The following is a 19,835-nucleotide window of genomic DNA, read 5'->3' on the forward strand; positions in this document are numbered from 1 at the left end:
GAATTTGACAAAATGTATTTTTATGAAGGGTAAAATATTGAAAGTTACGTTGATTTATTCTGGAATAATATTCCTGCCTTTTTATTATTCATAATTATGTTAAAAAGTTTTAAAAATTGGCATTCTGCTAACTTTTTGGACTATTTTGGCATTTACTAAGATTTCTTGCTTTGGAGTTTAGCTAATATTTCAGCTACATGCTAGCTGTTTTGACTAATTGAGGCTTCTTTAAAATATTTTTTAGGCATTTTGGAGTTCGGTTAATAAATTTACACGCTAGGTGTATTGGCTACTTTAGGCTATTTTTCCAGTTTGTTTAGGCTATTTTGAAGTTTAGCTAATATTTCAGCTACATGCTAGCTGTTTTGACTAATTGAGGCTTCTTTAAAATATTTTTTAGGCATTTTGGAGTTAGGTTAATAAATTTACACGCTAGGTGTATTGGCTACTTTAGGCTATTTTTCCAGTTTGTTTAGGCTATTTTGAAGTTTAGCTAATATTTCAGCTACATGCTAGCTGTTTTGAATAATTTTGGCTTTTTTTAATTGTTTTTAGGCTAATTTGAAGTTTAGCTTTTTTTCAGCTACGTGCTAGCTGTTTTGGCTAACTTAGGCTTTTTTGACTTTTTTTAGGCTATTTTGGAGTTTAGCTAATATTTATACGCTCGCTGTTTTAGATAATTTAGGCTATTTCCCGTTTTTTGGCTATTTTCAAGTTTAGCTACTTTTTCAGCTTCATGCTAGCTGTTTTGGCTAACCTAAGGGGTTTTTTTTTTGGTCAATTTGGCATTTATCTAATATTTTAGTGGCTATTAGCTTCAGTGATTTCAGCTATCAATTTCAGCATCTTCAGCGGCCAATTTCAGCTTACAGCATTCACACTAGCATTTAGTCCATAATTATTTTTAAAAGTTACGAATTTAAAGTTTTAAAAATGTAGTTTTAGAGTGTTGAATAAAGGTGTGTTTTGGATTTTGGCCCCCTGTGCGATTGAGTTTGACACCCCTGCCTTAGGGGGACATTTCTCGTGCTCTCTTGTAGATGTTCACAACAGCTCCCAGATCATCTAACACTCCTGGATCCTGCACAACACCCATACCTACCATAAATTTGACTCTGCTGGAAAGGGCTCGAGTGTCATCATTCTGGAGTCTTCAGACATTTGTCTTGCTGTGCGCCTGCAGGCACCTTCAACACTTTAAACATGGAAGATGTCTTCAGCTGCTGCAGCTCCACCTGACACGTTTCAGTAAAATGTTCTGGAGATGCTCTCAGGAGGAAACCATGACTCAGAATTGACTGGTGATGTGATGCTTTTTCTTAATAAAACATTATTGTATGGATGACATGATTCATAACATGCTCCATTTTTCATTTATCTCTCGTTGGGTTCCAGGTATTTTTTTCTTCCTCTAACAGATGGAGGCAGAAAAAAAGAGCTGTGTGGTGTTTATGCTGGAAGGGGGAATTTTCTGTGCAAGCTGAGCAGACGTTTCGGCCACCGGTTCAGTCAGTCAGTCAGATTGCTTTATTGTTACCAGCTGTTGGGCTGAGCCATACACTCACCTTTCGCTCCGCGCGCGGCTGTTTTCAGGCGGATAAGGAGACAAGAGTGTTTCTGCAAAAAGAGTCTCTAGCTGACATTTCTCTTCATGCCAGAGGGGAACTTCATTGCCGAGGCAAAAATGGGGTGAGGTATCTAATAACACTTTTGGAGAGCGCGTGAGTAATAAACCGTGCGTAATATCCTGTTTGGATAGCTTTTATGGTGATTTTACGCAGCGTCAGTAAACAGAACAACCTGCTCCAGACTGGAGCTGAGGGGCCTGCAGGACAGGTGACTCCTCGCTGTCCCGCAGATAAACAACCACCTGTTAAATTCTAAAGAGCGGGTTTTCAGACACTATTTCTTGCGGTTTTTGGTGCCGATCAATGAAAAGGCGCAGCATCTCTTACCCGAAATATGCCGAGGTGGGTCCGGGCGCGGAGAGAAGATGCACTATAACTGTGAACGATAACCATCCCAGGAGTAGGTGTCCATCCAGCATTTTGCTGCGGCTCCAGGGCAGATCATTTCGTTTCTCCTAAAGTAGCTGTGTAAAATCACTTGTTGTACGTTCAACACTTCTTATACGAGGAGCTGCGCTGCGCTCCTCCCATCCGCGGGGAGAGGAGGAGAGGAGAGGAGCAGAGAGGGAGCAGCGTGCCAATACTCAACTTCTTCACAATTCCCTCTCAGGTTTCACGGAGCTTATTCTTCTCAGAGTGTCTTATTTTATGATTGGTATGACAGCTTCTCCTCTGTGGGCGTTTTAAGCGCCGTGTTTACACAGACTGAGGTCAGTCTGGGCTGAGCAGAGCTCTGCAGAATACTTTCATCCACAGACGGTTTGTTTTCTGAGAGGGAAGCCGGTGGAAGGGTCTAAGCCCATTATCGAAGCACGTTGTTTGTTTCAAAGTGATATTTTTGTGCCAAAAAGTAACTTTGGAAACGAAAACTGCTTTTGGGCTGTTTTCTAATAAGAGAGGTGTTTTATTTTTCTTTTTTTTTTCTTTTCCCAAAATCTTAGCAAGTATTTTTGATTAATTTCTAGTCAAAATAAATGTATTTACTTTCAATTCAATTCAATTTTATTTATATAGCCCAATATCACAAATTCAATTTGCCTCATTGGGCTTCATGCCTGTAGTTTTTACAGATGCACAGATGGAGTCATAAAATATGCACAATAGGTAAAAACTAAACAGACTATAAAGAACGGTCATCCCTGTCCTTAGACCCTCCCTCGCGGTAAGGAAAAACTCCTAAAAAAACCTGAGTCAGGAAAAAAGAAGAAACCTTAGGGATTCCCACATGAGGGAGAGATCCCATCCCAGGACGGACAGGCGATACCAGAACGGTTAAAGAAAAGTTAGCTGCTAAAACTGCATACATGAGTAGAGTTCATTCATATAGAGCTGAGGGACGAGTGATGATTAAGTCCATAGTCCAGATGAAGCAGAACTGCAGTCCACGACCAGGAGCAGGAGGACAGACGACCCACCAGGAATCACTCCCACTCAGAGATGCAGGATGGTGTCGGGGCTTCATCCAGATGGGCGGGGCTTCGTCAGGATCACCAACAAGTCTCCCGGAAACTGCAATCTCTCCCGGTCTCCCACAGGGGAGAACAGGGGTGTCAAACTCAATCGCACAAAAGGCCAAAATCCAAAACACACCTGAGGTCGCTGTCCTAACAGGATAAACATTTATCGGACACTCTAAAACTACATTTTTAAAACTTTAAAAAAGTAACTTTTCAACAAAACTAGATATATAGCATTACCTGCGATTAATGCTAGTGTGAATGCTGTAAACTGAATTTGGCCGCTAAAGAAGCTAGTGCTGTTAGCTGAAGATGCTGAAATTGATAGCTGAAAACGCTGAAGTTGATATCCGCTAAAATATTAGCTAATGCCAAATTAGCCTAAAAGAATAAAAAAAAAAACTTAGGTTAACCCAAACGGCTAACATGTGGCTGAAAAAATAGCTAAACTTAAAAAGAGCCTTAACATCTGAAAAAAGCCTAAATTAGCCCAAACAGCTAGTATGTAGCTGAAAAATTAGCTGAACTTCAAAATAGCCTAAAGAAAACTGGGAAAAATGCCAAAATTACCCAATACAGCTTGTGTGAAAATATTTGCCTAACTCCTAAATAGCCTAAAGAACTTTTTAAAGAAGCCTAAATTAATCAAAACAGCTAGCATGTAGCTAAAATATGAGCAAAACTCCAAAATAGCCGAAAAGAAATCTTAGTAAATCCCCAAATAGTCCGAAAAGTTGCCAATTTTTAAAACTTTAACTTTTTAACATAATTAAGAAAAATTAAGACGGGGATATTATTCCAGAATAAGTTTACAGCTGAAATAATATTCAATATTTTATTTTCCATAAAAATATATTTTGTTAAATTTATACTAGTTAGAAATGAGCGCAAGATAACAATCGGGCCAAAAATAAAATAAAATTACATGCTGACCTGAGAAGAGTTTGCTAAATGATGGAGACTTCACTTGAAATAAGAAGTACAATCTACAAAATGAAAAAAAATTCTCTTTTTCTGTTAACATTTTTTTCTTTTTTTCTGAATTTAAATGAAACAATCACTTATTGACTAAAAACACGTTATTCTGTCTTGGTGTAATGTCCCTGCTTTCTCTAGTAGCAGTAAAAATAAGCTAGTATGACCAGAACTGATAAATATGTGATATAATAACTTTTTGAATATTTCTGAGATCATTTATGAGTCTTTTTTAAAGTATTTTTTTAATACAGGGTTTCCTCCCTGAGCTTAAAGCATAATTAAAATAATTTACTTTTCTGCCAGCCAAACTTGTGCCAAGTCAGGAGGAGATCTGGAGGAGGAGAGATATCTGTTCATTTTTAACCTCTTGATGCCTGAATTTATTTACAGCAAAAAAAAAATCACTTGAGCAACAATCTTGGATGAAATCAATAAGTCGAGATTTGCAGGAGAAAAAGTCTTTAAATTAATTAGTCAATAACTTATTTTTGCTAGATCATCTTAAAAGGTAAATAGAATAACTAAAAATATGTTTTTATCTTCACTATTCTCATCAGAAAACCTCCTTCCTTTTAAAGTTCAGTTAATTCTCTCAAATTTACTCAAGTAACTTTTTGAAAACGGGGTAATACTCCAGAGTATATAACATTCCTGCACCTTTGTTTTCTTTTTCTCAAGTTTTGACGAATTTATGTTTCGTTGTTTGTAATACTTTTGAATGTTTATTTAAAAAAATACCCAAATATATAGTGATATATTGGTGGATGATTGCATGAAATAAAGACATTTAAACATAACTGCCAACAAGCTGCTCAACAAACGTCACTGTTGGGATGTGAAGGAACAACAGAGACTGAAGGTTATGTTTGGAAAGCACGAAAAAAACTCTTCCATTTACCATTATATCATATTAATTATTTTAAAACCTATTGGATATATAAATATACACAATGAAGAAAAGTGAAGGTTTAAGGAAAACTTGTTTAGAAACATTTAAAAATAGTTTCTTTTTAATACAAAAAGCTGAAAAAGACACAAGAATTTTCACATTTATTTAGTTTTACATTATAAATTAGTGATATTCAACTTTTCAACAGTTGTTTTCTTACTCGAGTAATTCCTCTGAGGACTTCTTTTACTTATAGTTTAGTATTTGTTTAAGTTAAGCTACTCTCACTAGAGTGACATTTTCATTATCATACCTGTCTCACAAATTTGGGTTTGTCTTGGCATATTTTTTTGATCGTCGGATGTTTATAAAGTCCTCTTAATCATTTCTCACTTTAATATTTTCAGAATTTAAGATAAGATAGTCCTTTATTCGTATCACAGTGAGGAAATTCCAGTATTACAGCAGCATTACAGATAGAAACACAGATGGGTATATGTACAAAGGTCAGGAAAAAATGAGAACATTTAGACTATTCACATATTTACCAAAAAATCAAAGTGCAGTAAAGACAAAAATAAAAAGGATGAAATTACACCGTGGTTAGAAGTAATGTAACAGAAATCGCACAACGTATTTTAAAGTGACATTAGAGTAAAATGTAAAGTGACTAAAGACATCAACAGCAAATGTACATTTTAAGTCCAACTAAAGATTTATTAGCATTTTAACATTTACCTTTTATTCATGCTAAAACAAACATTTTGGGCTTTTTGAAATAATTTAGATTATAACCACCATGGCTGACTGAGCTGGACTTCATCATCATCATCATCTTATTTTTTTTCTACAAATAATGAATTTTGAATTCTCTAATATTTAAATTAAAAAATCTTTACGAAGTTCATTTTCTGATTATTTCTTTGCTGTAAAAGTCTTTTATAAAAGTGAAAATCCTGTTAAAGTCCAGAGCAAACGGCTCTAAAGTCACAGTTCTAATCTTTGCCGTCTGCACCTGCATTCAAGGTGATGTTCACCTGAGCTGCTCTCACAATCTTCTATAACTGTAAAATAGCATCTCTGAAGACTTCTTTGTGAACTGGATCAACACCTTTTGATTTGGAAAAGCAAGTTTGTTTTGCAAATTTACATTTATACCATGAAGGAAAACACTTGTTCTTGTATTCCACTGTAAAATAAAACGATCCTAAATGGTTCTCTGCCTTTTTCCCATCTGGTTACTAACTCCAAGATGGGATCTGGATGATCTGATCCAACCTGGATCTGCTTTCTTTATTCAATGGGAAGCTATAACAAACAGTTCAAACATTTGTGTCTCTTTTCTTTTCTGTCAACTCCTAAAAATATCATCAGAATCAGTTTTAGTTAAGTTGCATAAAATGTTTTTTCACTTTCATACTGATGTGATCGGTGTGTCTCATGCAGGGGCGGAGCTACAAGGGAGCAAAGGGGGAATCTGTATTTTTGAGAAAGTTTTGGTATTTGCAAAGACTAAGAAACCGTCAATACAAGTTTCTTTGAGCAAAAATGACACAGTATTTTAAAAGAAAATCTTGAACCCCTAAAATTACTTTTTGTTTTATGTGGGCTAAATGTATTTTTTTATCTTGTCCCCCTTCAGAAGTCTTCTGCCCCCATATGAAATGTAAGGACTCCACCAATGGTCCCATCTGTTCAGTAACAGGTTTGCATCCTCTCTTTGTGTTCATTTGTCTTGTGTGATGCAGTTTTGTCTTTCAATTGTGTAACATTTTATCCACAAAGACAAAGTAAATCCGTACAGAAGAGCATCAGAGCTCTCTCCCTTCTGTCCTCCTGGGTAATTGTTGCTCAAATGTTTAGCACATGTGAGCTTCTCTGCAGTGAGAGATCTGGAACGGGAATTCTCTCTTCTCAACTTCTGTGCTTATTTCTTGTAAAACATATAAAAGGTTCTGGAAAGAACAAACTTTGTTCTTGCAGCTCCGCATACCAGAAAACAATCTCGCCTTTGGACAAAAGTTTCGCCAAACTTCTGCTTTTTCCAGGTTGAAATCCACCCGTCGCATGTTCACAGGTAACGTTTTAGGTGTAATTGTTGACACATGGGGGGATTTTCAGGTGTTAAAATGTGTTTGGAAATGACAAATGAAGAGTTGTTTTTCTGACCGTTAAAGGATATTATTTCTTTTTTTTTTTGCACAGAACACTTTAGAACAATTTAAAGTAATCTCAGGCATTCAGTTTTTTTCACATACTCTGATATGCTCATAAACTAAAACACAAATGCAAATATGTCTTGTAAATACATCTAGTGTGTTTGTGGCTTCAAACTTCAGAATTTAGCTCAATATTATTATCTTACATGTTTCTTTAGTCCATGTGTACAATAGCTTTGTTACTTTTATTCGTAACACATTTTTAATCTGCAATAGTGCCAGCAGGAAAGACATGGTCGTGTGTGGACACTAAAAGGATTTTTGATTGAAAACGTGTAATGAAACTTGGATTTTTTTTTTAAATATCTTGCACTTATTATGAATAATAATTTTATTAAGGTTGTATTCAGACTAGAAAAGTCAGTTTGTCTGGACCAAGTCCGCTTAACTTGGTCCGGATTGCTTTTTGCCTGTATTCAGATTACTTTCAACCAGACATTTCCGTTTAGAACCAAAGTTTGTAAACAAAATCCAATCTATCTGATTGGAGAGGAACTATGAGGGCGGGGCAAAGCAATAGGAGACAGAATAATGGGAGTGTTTTTGTAATCCTTATCCGGACATTTACTGAGTCAAACTTTATATTTTGCTGACGTAGTTTGAACATCTGAATCAACGTCAGGTACAACACTTTTACTACTTTGGTTCAGTGAGGTATGCTCCAAGATGGTTACTGGAGAGGGTACGCTGATGAGCAGTGGCGGATTTAGCAGATTGGGGGCCCCAGGCGAAAAATAAAATGGGGCCCCTCTATAATGGTCGTATTAACCCATTTTTTTCTTTTTTTTTAATTTTTATCCTTATTTAGGTTAAATTGTAAAATGCAGCAGCTTTATTTGGAACGCCAAGAAGAACAAGAGTGAAGGACAGCTAAAAGTCCACAAAGCTAAATCAAGGTCAGGCAGGCTGAGGTCAAACACGAGCATCAGAGAACAACCAGTGGGGTCAGGGTCCAGACCAGGGTCGGGGCAGGCGGCAAAAAATCTGAGTCGAAGAGGAAACAGAAGATCAGGTCAGGATGAGAACGCTCAGTGATGCAGGCGGAGTGGCAAAAACAAGAGTAAATACTGGGAGTGATTGTAGATGGAAACGGCTGTGGGGCTTCTGGGAGTGACAGCAGAGGCTGATGGGAAGCGTAGTGTAGAGACCCACACATGATGGATCCCGCTGATGGCCGGAGGGGGGGACCAATTCATGACGGTTCCACTTCGAGTATGGAGCCTATTCAGACTGAGACCCAGACCACCTCCAAAGACTAGAAGTTCCTAGTCCTGGATCTGGGTCTGCTTGGGTTTATTCTGACTCACTTTGTTCTGGATTATCGGGGTAAACGAACTCTGGCTCACTTTAAGTCTGGGGTGTTAAGTCAGTCCTCGAGGGCCGGTGTCCTCCATGTTTTCCAACCAAGCTGCCATTGAAGCTCCTAATTGGCCAAACACACCTGATCCAGGTAATCAGCAGCAGACAAAGCAGGAGGCCGACCCTCGAGGACTGACTTTGGACCCCTATTCTTTGAGTGAACTTCATGTGTCCAGTCTGAATACCCCCCCCAAAAAAATAAAACCAATATATTAGAGCTGTCAGGCGATTAAAAAATTTAATTGCATTGTCAAGAGTTAACTCGCGATTAATCGCAAATTTACATGTGGAATTTTTTTAAGGAAAAAAAATGTGTGGTTCGTGGAATTTAGTAGTTCTACATTAATTATGAAAACAAGAATGACAAAATTAATAGTTTTCATCAGAAATACTTTATTTTGTAACATTGTATTGAGATAAACTTTCTTAACAGTAAAAGGCTGTAACATAAAATGCCTAACAAAAGCCCAAGTGCAAGTGAAGGGCATTTTAAATTCAAAACTTCAATCAACGTTCAGTAAAATAAAATAAAAAACATCAAAAATAACATTTCCATAACACTTTCATGTTCATTTTTTGTCAGGACCAAATCTTTTCCTCCTCTGCTGAACTACAGTAATAAATGTAATAGAGATTTATCATTTCCAATTAACTTTTGTTTTTTAAAACATTAAAGACTGAGAAAAGCGGGATACACTGTGGATAGTTTGACAGTCTGTTACTGCCGCCGCGTTCTCTGGCTGCAGCTCGATGCAGCGACGTGTCCAGCGGAGCTCACGATGACCGACAGACCGCTATGCTGGGGCTGGATCACGCTTAAACCTCCAGAACATTTAAAACGTCCCCCGGTGCGCTTGATGTTCGGAACGTCGGGGGTCCGCAGCTCTCGGGACGCGGCGCCGGACGCGAGCCGGTACCACCAGACGTGGTACTGGACGCGAACCGGAGCCGGGTTAGGGTGCAGGAGCTCTCCAGGTCCTAGCGCCGGCCGGTTTTAGCTCGCAGCTCAGTGTTTGGAGACCCGCCCGTGATCTAGTGAGAGCAGCCGGTGAGTTGGAGGGCGGGACGCCCGCGCGCGGTATGGAAAGGCACGTATGAGAAAGTCCGCGATTAATGCGTCAAAAAAATTGTCGGCGTCAAGCACATGTCAGATTAACGCGTTTTTAACGCGACAAATCTGACAGCCCTACAATATATATATATATACATGTGATTTTTATCCAGTTTCTCATTTGAAGTCCAATGATGGCAAAAAGAACTTTTTTATTGTTTCACACAATAGAATTCATGCTGGTAGGAAAATATTAGTCACATAGTTTAACTTTTTGTAATATTCCCCATGAAAATACTTTCTGCGTGGCTTCATGCTCAATCTCCATCCAAAAGGCTCACACAGGTGCGTACATGAAAGCCCGATTTTGCTGCTTTATAAGCTTGTCAATCACTCCTAAAGGCCAGTTTTTCCAGAGGTCTGCAGCCCCCACAGTGAGAGCCCTGCTTCTTAATAGCACCTGGTGTTAAGGAGATCAGCGTGAGGGTTTGTCAGTACATGACAAGAATGGACACTAATCCCAAGCAATACCCACCGGTCCTGCATGTCTCTGGAGTGGGATAATTGATTCCCACACCCTTCTTAAAACACCCTTTTTCTGAGACACGGTACTGAAAAGAGCTCGTTTCCCTCTGGTGTCGAGGGAACGGCGCTCTGACAACAAGAGTGTGTGGGCCGATTTTCTTGCAGCTCCTGTGACTGTAGAGCTGAGGGCTGTCATAAGTGTTGTAGTTGGTAGCAAAGAAATTTGCGGGTAATGGACACTAATCTCTTGCAGTCAGTCGTCGGGGGTATTTCCAGCAATGTAAGAGTACTGAGGGCAAAGAGGGGAAAAGAAAAGAAAAATAAAGTAGCATTTTGTTTTAAGGATTACTTAATTAGCATTTATTTCATTTAGATTAGTTAAGTGTATACATTGATGTCTGAGGTTCACATAGATGATAAACTTTGTAGGTTTTTACATCCCTGTTGACCTGAAGACGTCTTGTTTGCTCAACTCTACCTCCAGAATGAACAGATTTTATATGCAAAGCAAAACTTTGGTAAAAAGTTAGATCTTTTATGAGCTAAAAGCACATTTTATCTTATGCTGCACAACAATACTAGCTGTTCAAAGATGATCCTGTTTGGCACAGAACATCTTTTATTTTGAAAATAAGTTAAAAAAAATCATTTGAGCAATGCTAGGTTCATTTTATATTTTTGCTTTTGTTCAAAAAAATAGACATAATTCATATTATTTAAAAAAAAAAAGGTCATGAATGCAAATCCAAATTTCTTAAAGTCTAAACTTCAACTATGCGGCTTCTTCTAGATTTTGATCAATTTACTGTTAAAGGTTGCCGACCTCTGATCTAATCTGGAAAAGTACAAATAATTCCAGGGTGGATATTATTCAAATTAAGCGTGTAGATCATTAAATTATGACTTTATTTTGAGAAAAGCGATAATTTTTTAAGTAAATGATAGAACAAATTTTTGCTCTCCTTCTCCTCAGATTCTTCCATATTAGCCTTGGCCTGACCTTGCCTTGATATCACTTCCCAGGAGAGGAATGTGGATCGTATCCTTCCAAACCCAGTTACCGCCAAACTCCCCATTCTCACCACCTCCACGCTCTTCTGTTGCAGGGCCACATGATCGTTTCCATGTACCAGACATAATTTGTGGCTAAGGTTTGGAGGCTGACGGTGCGTCTGCGCCACTCTGCTGTTTCAGGCGTCGGGCGCACCATGTGATTCCTGAGATACCGGACCGTGGAGCTGATGTTTTGTTGGAGCAGCCTCTCCATTTGATCATGATTATTTTATTATATTCTTGTTTTTCCTGATGGGGCCGATTAAGTAGAGAACTTTAAGGGCCTTTACCACGCTTTTCAGAGCAAACTATATCCATGTGTATGATCCTTTCGCTCCATATGTGGGTGCTCCTCATATCATGACGCCAACCTAGAGCTTCCTTCGCCATCGTGTCTGTTTCACCAACAAAAACAACATCCAAACTTTTGCAAAGATGGATGGGCACACTCCAGAAATGTCCAAATCCAAGCCTCGATGTTTTCTAACCTTTCTGGCATTGAAGCTTCTCATTGGCCAAACACACCTGATACAGGTAATGAGCCGCAGATAAGGCAGGGTTTCTGGAAAAACCAGCAGGGGGCTGGCCCGAGGCCTGGATTTGGACACTCCTGGTATACAGTTTATGAAGTAAACTTTTATTCTCAATCTCACGTAACACATAAAATCACAGATTATTTGAAAACGTGTTCATTTTTTCATCAGTGACTCACTATTTTACTTGAATTCGCAGATTTCCTTCATTTAGCGCCAGTCATTTCTGATCAGAATCGCATCAAAGTCCAAGAACTGCCAGGACACAGTTTCCCACGATGCATTGTTTTGTAGTCATTAGACTGCTTGAAGTCAACGCAGCGCCAGATTTCCAGCTGTACCCGCCTGAGTAGTACTGAGCTCCTACCTCTTTGTCGTGATATTTTCATGATGAGTGACGTCGGAGTCAAAACTACCCAACATGCACCATAATCCAGGTGATCTGCGCAGCGCTGCGTCCACCTGCATGATTTCAAACACACCTATCGTCTACAACCTGAGCTAGCTGAATGGCCTAGCTGAGTGGCTGAACACCGCTAACTGAGCAGCTAAGCTTGGCGACTGGACACTGCTAGCTGAGTAACGAAGCTAGTGGTTGAGCACCGCTAACTGAGTGGAGAAGCTTAGCGGGTGAGCACAGCTAGCAAAGCGGCTAAGGTTAGTGGCTGAGGTAGCTGAATGGGCAAAGCCAATAGCTGAACACCACTTACTGACTGGCTAAGCTTAGCAGGTGTGGACAGCTAGCTGAGCGACGAAGCTTAGCGGGTGAGGACAGCTAGCTCAGCGGCTAAGCTTAGCGGGTGGGGACTGCTAGCTGAGTGGCTAAGCTTAGCAGGTGTGGACAGCTAGCTCAGCGGCTAAGCTTAGCGGGTGTGGACAGTTAGCTGAGCGACGAAGCTTAGCGGGTGGGGACAGCTAGCTGAGCGGCGAAGCTTAGCGGGTGGGGACAGCTAGCTGAGCGGCTAAGCTTAGCGGGTGTGGATAGCTAGCTGAGCAGCTAAGCTCAGCGGGTGGGGACAGCTAGCTGAGCGGCTAAGCTTAGCGGCTGAGCACCACAGCTTAGCAGTGAAGTTCAGGGCTTAGTACAGCTAGCTTCGTAGAGAAATTGGATGTTTGCGCTGCCAGAACTGCCCCCAGGCTAACCCAGACTCACTTTGTGACATCATCTGTTGACGACCCACTGGTTTTTGTGGGTTTGAAGGGGCTGGTGCTCAGAGTGCAGGTTTTCAGATCAATGCTCAGAAATTTGTGAATGGATCAAAATAGTGTTTGGGGGTTGTTTAGAGTGATTAAGGAACATTATAAAAGCTCAAAAAGTTGATTTTGTATGGTACAGGGCTTTAAAAAAACAACCAACACTATCAAAATCTGAAAAAGTAAGTTTTACTGAAACTTGACCTTATTTATTGGCAGTAACCCATCATTCATGTGCATTTTCTTGTGAAGTGTAAAGACTCTCCATCCAAATTCATGTGATGACTTGTTCACTATTCAAAGAGTTTGAGTAGGTGTAACTAAGCTGCTGCCGTGTAGCCGTGGGAGGAAACATAACCTTTAAATAAAGGTGACACCAATAGTTAAACTCTCGTTTCTGATCATTTTTATCCCAAAACATGTATCCGTTCTCAAAGCCTCGTTTGGTTCATTTTAGCTACTAAAGTGAGTTTAGCTCAACAATGACATTAATATCAAACCAGTCCACTGGATCTTTTATGGCCACAGCTGCTTCATACAATCTCCCAATAGTTTCCTAGCAACCAGTGAAACACCCTGCCTGAGAGGTGTCTGCTGAATTGCACTTTTCTATTTGCCTTTGAGCAAACACGCCCATTCATCCACCTCATTTCACCACAGAGAACATCCACGACACAAAACAGGAACGTTTTTGCTGTAAACACCAGGACACGTGCTTCCAACTGATTCTTTTTTTGAAACTTGCTGATATTTTGCTGCTAATGTATCCAAAAAAGCTAGTTTAGCTGAAATCAGAACACATTCTATATCTGCTGAGTGAGTGATTATCTGAAGGGAGTCGCTTTATGAAAAAGGCAGAAAATCTGAAGAAATTAAGGGAAATTGAGTGAAAACATTTGGTTTTATGGAGCAAGTTGAGCAGCCGTGTGTGTTTAACAAATGTTTCCTGTTTAAATTCAAACATATATTTTAATATCTCCCCAAACACGCAGTGATATTTGCCTTATCCAAAGGGATTAACATCATGGGATAAAACCTCATCCAGCATATTTTCATATTGATAAATATCTTGCATGTAATTCTGAGTTTGCCTGATTTTTCTCAGCTAAAGTGTATTTTTTTTTAAGGTAAAGATAAGTATGGTTGGGTAACATCACATAAGTTTGTTTGGTCTCTTCCAGATGAAGAGATCCTCTGATCAATGGGAAGATTCTTAAAAAAAAACAACAACTTGATTCATTTTGGACTTGCTGCTTCTGTACAATTACCAGTATGAATCCCAATGAGACTATAATCATGTGATATTGGGTTGTATAAATAAAATTGAAATGAATAAATGGCAAGATTGTATTTTTTTTTAACAATTTTTATACACTGGTTCATTTTGGACTTTCTGATTCACTTGCCTCAAATCGATCTCTAAATTAGCAGTGGCGGACTTAGCAGTTTGGGGGCCTGGGCGACCGATAACATGGGGCCCTCTTCAACAGCTGTTTTGATTACTTTTTACTTTTTTATTATTATCAACTGTAAAACATTGAATAATGTCCTTACTGGTCCACTTTTAGACGGCATCAAAGTCAGAAATCCAAATGTTTTGAAAAGCTTTTAAAAATTCAATTTAAATGTTAAAGAAATGTATTTTCTATTTTTTTTTTTTGTTTGTTTGTTTGTTTTAACTCGGAAAAAACATTACATTTAGTAATGTAGCTTTTTTAAACTTCAATAATAATGGGCGTTAAAATTTATTTTAAGACCTTTCATTAGGTGTTCAGCTCGGGGCCCCAGATTGTTGGTGACCCCAAGTTGTTGAAGGACCCCAGGCGATCGCCCAGCTTCGCCTATTGGTAAGTCCACACCTGCAAATTAGACATTTATTTTTTAACTTGGTTTGCACAATTTATTTAATTACCTCATTTGTTTTTTTTAGATTTTATCTATGTTGTCTTTTATGATTTAACATTTGTACATTTATTACTCTTTCTATCTTTTAATCTTTGCGGTGTCCTCTCAAACTGTTAGCCACAGCGTTTTTCACCATCTCGTGTCCATCTTTTAGTTGTTGTTGCTTTTAGTCCTTCGAGTTTTATGGGTTTTTAATGTTTTAAACTATGTTTATGCATGTCTTTTACATTAATCACCTTGTTTTCTATGTTGGATGCAACAATTCTTGGCTTAAAACCAAACTGTATGTTTTAATTGATTCATCTCTACTGCAGACCAACAGATTACATTTAAAGTATTGTGCATTATTTAAGAGGAATTTGTTTTATTGCATTAAAATAAAAGCTTGTCCAGCTGAAAGGTTTTTATTTATCTAAATTTGTTACTCATCTATTAGCAAATTAAAGTATTTTTCTAAATTTATTTTGTTTTTTTTTTTAATGCACAAATCGTATATCCAACTGTAACGAAACCGTGACCCAAAAATGAAGGTTTGAACCAAACCGTGAAGAAACAGAAACTGATCTATAGTAAGGGTGATTGATTGATTGATTATAATTGTCTTGCAATTATCCCAGAAAGTGAACCACAGCTTTTACTTAAATGTATTTTCTTCTCTTTATTTAGCTGCAGTTGCAACTATTATTCCTGGGATCCAGACATTTCTACAAACTTTTTACATTTATGGATGTATATCCAAGTATTTACAAAAATAAATATTCAAAATAAAGTAATAACAAATAATCATCACAAAAATTAACGTAATCCTTGCCAACTCACCACACACACAACCTAATATAATGGCTTTGCTCCACATTGTCAATAAATGTTCTTTATTTAAATGAAGGACAAAAAGCATTTTTGTCATTATTTTAACCTCTAATCCATATGTGGAACATTTCCTCTTAAAAGAAAAAATCATCTTCTGCATTAAAGTCTTCCGTTTTCTCACATTCTGCCTGAAGATGCCGGAGAAGTCTTTGGGAAACTCCTGGAAAGACTTGCAGATGAGGTGTGTGAGCCGACTCCCCCCACACCGTCTGGCTGAATGTTTCTGGCAACAACAATGGGAGAAACTTCCAATGGAAAGGTGCGCTCAGCTTGAAACGTTTTTTCCCAAGAAGATTCGTGTCTGTTTGAAGCCTGGTTACAGGATCAGCAGCAGCAGAGTCGATATCTATCCAAGTTAATGATTTTGGCACCTTGATTTATTTTAAATGTCCTACATGGATCACGAGAATAATTTGTATCATTGTGTCTTTTCCTTCAGTGTCTTTAAAGCTTATAGTTCAATAAATCTAAAGTGCTGATGTGGATCTTCTCCAAACTTTATGTCTTATCACGGAAATGAAAGACTTAGACTTAAAAGTTCAGATCTGGTAAAATAGTGACCATTCGTGGAGTTTTAGGTGTGTACAAACAAAACCGTCGTGACGTCAATAACTTCCCGTGCATCCAGATTGAAGCTGTCGGCCATGAGTCCTCTTATCAGAAACCTTTTTACACTTTGTAGAGCCAAGAGCCCTGCAGGCGAGATAGGGATGTCAACGCCTGCGGTCATGCCCATCCTGACGATAAAGCTGCAGCAGAAGCAGAGATTTCTTCGTTCCCATGTGTGACAGCGGTCCAGGGATGGCTACGGGGGTCAGCGATGACTTGTTTCCAGGAGTAAGTTTGCCACTAATGTCACTCGTGTTATTGTGATTACAAATAATGTCACTGTTTGATTCATTCAAACATTCAAAATGACAAATAAGAGATCGCACAGGAGGATTTTATTTTATTTTTTTTTACTTTGATTCAAACATTTGTTGAAATACTTACCAGCTCTGACATAGAAACAGTAAAATTAAAATAAAATAGAAAAGTTGCATTACCTGCGATAATGCTGGTGTGAATGCTTTTAGTAGCTGAAGGTGCTGAAGCTTTTTGCAGAAAATAGTGACTCAATTTAATTGCTTAAAGGAATTGCTGAAAATGCAAAAGCTATCTGCAGAATGCTAAATTTGCTTGGACAACTGGGAATTTAGTTAAATAACTATGAAGGAGTGCTAAAGTTGACCTAAATTTCTGAAAAATGTGTCGTAACTTTGCTTAAAAATCTCTAATGCATGCCAATTTTTTAAAAATATTTATTTTTGCTTAAATATGAACTAAACTCCAAATTAGCCCCAAAAACTTTAGTAGATGGCAAATAAGTCAAAAAAGCTTTTCTTTGCTTAAATACTAGCGAATTCCAAAATAGCCTAAAATTCCTCAGTAAACTAAATTAGCTAAAAATGTTAGCGTGTTACTAAAATAGAAGCTAAACTCTAAAATAGCCCACAAAACCCATTAGACAACAAATTATAGCCCAAAACGTTAGCATGTTGCTAAAATAGAAGCTAAACTCCAAATTAGCCTATAAAAACCTCAGTAAATAAAAAATTAGCCAAAAATGTTAGCATGTTGCTAAGATATGAACTAAACTCTAAAGTAGCTTAAAAATCCTCAGTAGATAAAAGGTAGCCAGAAATGTTAGCATGTAACTAAAATAGAGGCTAAATTAGTTTATAAAAACCTCAGTAGATAACAAATTAGCCAAAGATGTTAGCATGTTGCTAAAATAGAACCTAAACGGGAGGCCGTGGTGCAGCGGTAGGCCGTTTGACTACTGATTGGAAGATTTCCGGTTTGATTTCCGCCCTATGTGTCGAAGTGTCCTCGGGCAAGACACTGAGCCCCACATTGCCTCTGGTGGAAGGTTGGCGCCAGTGTTCGGCAGCGGAGCCACCTCCAGTGTATGAATGGGTGAAGTGTCTGTGACTGAAGCGCTTTGGGCCAATTAGCCAAAAACGTTAGCATTTTGCTAAAATATCAATCAATCAAACTTTATTTGTTGAGCACTTTTCCTGCACTTCTGTACAACCCAAAGTGCTTTACAAGTTAAAAAGAAAAGCATATTTCAGCAAAAGACCACAAGATAGAGATCAGAAATATCCACTTCATCAAGACAAGAACAGCATTATGTTAGAAACAAATAAAATCAAAACATCAATTAATCATAGGTTAAAACAAAAAAGTAACATAATTAAAATAACAAAATATTAAAACAATAAAAACTCTACAAGGTTTAAAGTGAGTCATTAAAAGCTTAAAAAGGTGTGTTTTTAATTTGTTTTTAAAGATCTCCACAGATGTAGAAACTCTCAGATGAAACAATCAATACAAAGCAAAACTCCAAAGTAGCTAAAAAAAACAGTAGGTAAAAGAAAAGTAGCCAAAAACGTTACCCTGTAACTAAAATAGAATGATGATTTAGCCAAAAACCTTAGTTTTTTGCCAAAATATGAACTAAAGCCTAAATAGCCTATTAAAACCCAAATAGATAACAAATTAGCCAAAAATGTTAGCATGTTGCTAAAATAGAAGCTAAGACTCTAAAGCAGCCTAAAAACAAACCCTTAACAAATTAGCCAAAAACGTTAGCATGTTGCTAAAAATATTTAATAAAACCCAATTAAAAAATAATACTATAATAGATGAAACCATAGCCCATTAAAGGCTTGTGGCTGAAATGTGAAAACTTCTCAATCATTTCCTATTTGGCCTATTTTGCTCTATATTTCAAAAGCTATAAAGTTTTTACCAAAAATACAGAAATATCCTGAACAAACTGAATGTTTTGATGATTGCTAAAATCACTGGAAGTGTGAAGAAGCAGGAGAATCACTATAGTGTCAATGTTTACAGAGCATTCATACAATTAAATTATATTTAATCATTCTTGTGAGACTTTTTTTATGTAAATGTTGACAGGAAAGAGATTTTCTTTTTTAATTTCAGCATGGAGTAGTAAAATGTTTTGCATTGAGTGTGTTGTGAAAAGATTGTTCTAGTTTTAAAAGAATAAAAAAAACTAAACTGAATTCTCTAAAACAAAAAACACTGTTTCCAGCAGCTCAGACCTGTAATTCCTCGACGAGGCTGCCATCCAGTGGGTCCCTGACGTTTGTGCAGAAACCTGCTGCTCCAAACCTCCATCAGGGAAATATAAATGATGATGTAACGATAGTGTGATAAGTTCCGTGTTTCTGTGCGACATGATGTTAGCGCGGCTGGTTCGTGTCAAACAGTGGCGGCCTGACGGAGGCCGGCGAAGCAGAGCGAGGACCTGTTGGCCGTGGCTCCGCTCTGAGGGGATGACCTCAGCCTCACAGGGAGGTGGACACAGTGGAGCCCTCATGCTCCTGTTTGTTCACTAAAAGGGGAAATCACCGGAGGGCCGGCTGAGACCGAGGTGACGACGTTTCAGCGTGGAGCTTTTTTTATCGACTTGGTGTTGAAAATGATGTCAAACATAAACAGTTTGTGGAATTATTCTGCCGTGTTGAACACTTGTTTCCTTCATTTTTTCTGATTTGACAAAACTTTACTTACTTTTTCCAAATGTTTTTGAATACAATTTCACTTCTTCACAAAGTTTATCTTTTAACTTGCGAGAAGTTTTAAATCCCCTGACTAGAAAACAGAATTAAGGGTTAAAAAAAATCATACAAACATTGTTTAGTTCCAACACTTTAAATAATTAAACTAGAGCTAATGAAGTTGATCTGTTACTTACACGATTAATAGAACATAATTCATGCGTTAATATTAAAGAATCTGTGACTTAAGCCTGAATTTTTTTTATATTTTTATTCAAAAATGTGTTGAATAATTTGTTGACAAATTTTAATCTTGTTGTTTTTATAAAATTACAACTTAAACTTTCATTATATGTTGTAAAAACAGTTTTTTAAACATTTTTGGGGGTTTCCACAGCGAAATGAATCTCATTTTTCTGGAGGGAATTTTCTGTTTTTACAGGATTTTATATTTACAGTGTGAATAAAACATAAAAAAATGACAAAATAAAGATGGTGTCACATAGGAGAGGTTGTGCTGATCAAAATGATACCAAGAAAGGAGGTGATCTTTCAAATTGAAAATAAAGAAAATTCAAAAGTAGACAATAAGTGAGTTT

At 37.8% G+C, this 19,835-nt stretch overlaps 1 protein-coding gene and 1 long non-coding RNA gene across 10 annotated transcripts in view; one reads left to right on the forward strand and one right to left on the reverse strand.

The window, feature by feature from the left end:
• The window catches only part of wnt9a (wingless-type MMTV integration site family, member 9A), a 29,388-nt gene extending 27,145 nt beyond the window's left edge, over positions 1 to 2,243 (reverse strand). The window contains exon 1 of one of the 2 annotated variants that reach the window (XM_024274312.2): positions 1,956 to 2,243. In XM_024274312.2, coding sequence (XP_024130080.1) covers positions 1,956 to 2,047 — 92 coding nt within the window. In that variant the 5' untranslated portion in view covers positions 2,048 to 2,243. Of the gene's footprint in view, positions 1 to 1,102; positions 1,367 to 1,955 lie in introns of those variants that run through there. The other variant, XM_024274313.2, reaches the window with a different exon arrangement.
• On the forward strand, positions 1,512 to 19,190 carry LOC118599959. Of its 8 annotated transcripts, none has more exons than XR_004949509.1 (7): positions 1,512 to 1,689; positions 6,595 to 6,657; positions 6,936 to 7,029; positions 14,642 to 14,733; positions 15,796 to 15,920; positions 16,344 to 16,498; positions 18,768 to 19,190. It is a non-coding gene; the product is annotated as an uncharacterized LOC118599959 (long non-coding RNA). The 8 variants fall into 8 exon arrangements; XR_004949511.1 differs by having other exon boundaries at positions 1,513 to 1,689; positions 18,771 to 19,190; XR_004949510.1 differs by having other exon boundaries at positions 1,514 to 1,689; positions 14,654 to 14,733.
• The last annotated feature ends 645 nt before the right edge of the window (positions 19,191 to 19,835 follow it).

Source organism: Oryzias melastigma, linkage group LG17 (assembly GCF_002922805.2).
Source record: "Oryzias melastigma strain HK-1 linkage group LG17, ASM292280v2, whole genome shotgun sequence".
In the NCBI taxonomy this organism is placed as follows: domain Eukaryota; kingdom Metazoa; phylum Chordata; class Actinopteri; order Beloniformes; family Adrianichthyidae; genus Oryzias; species Oryzias melastigma.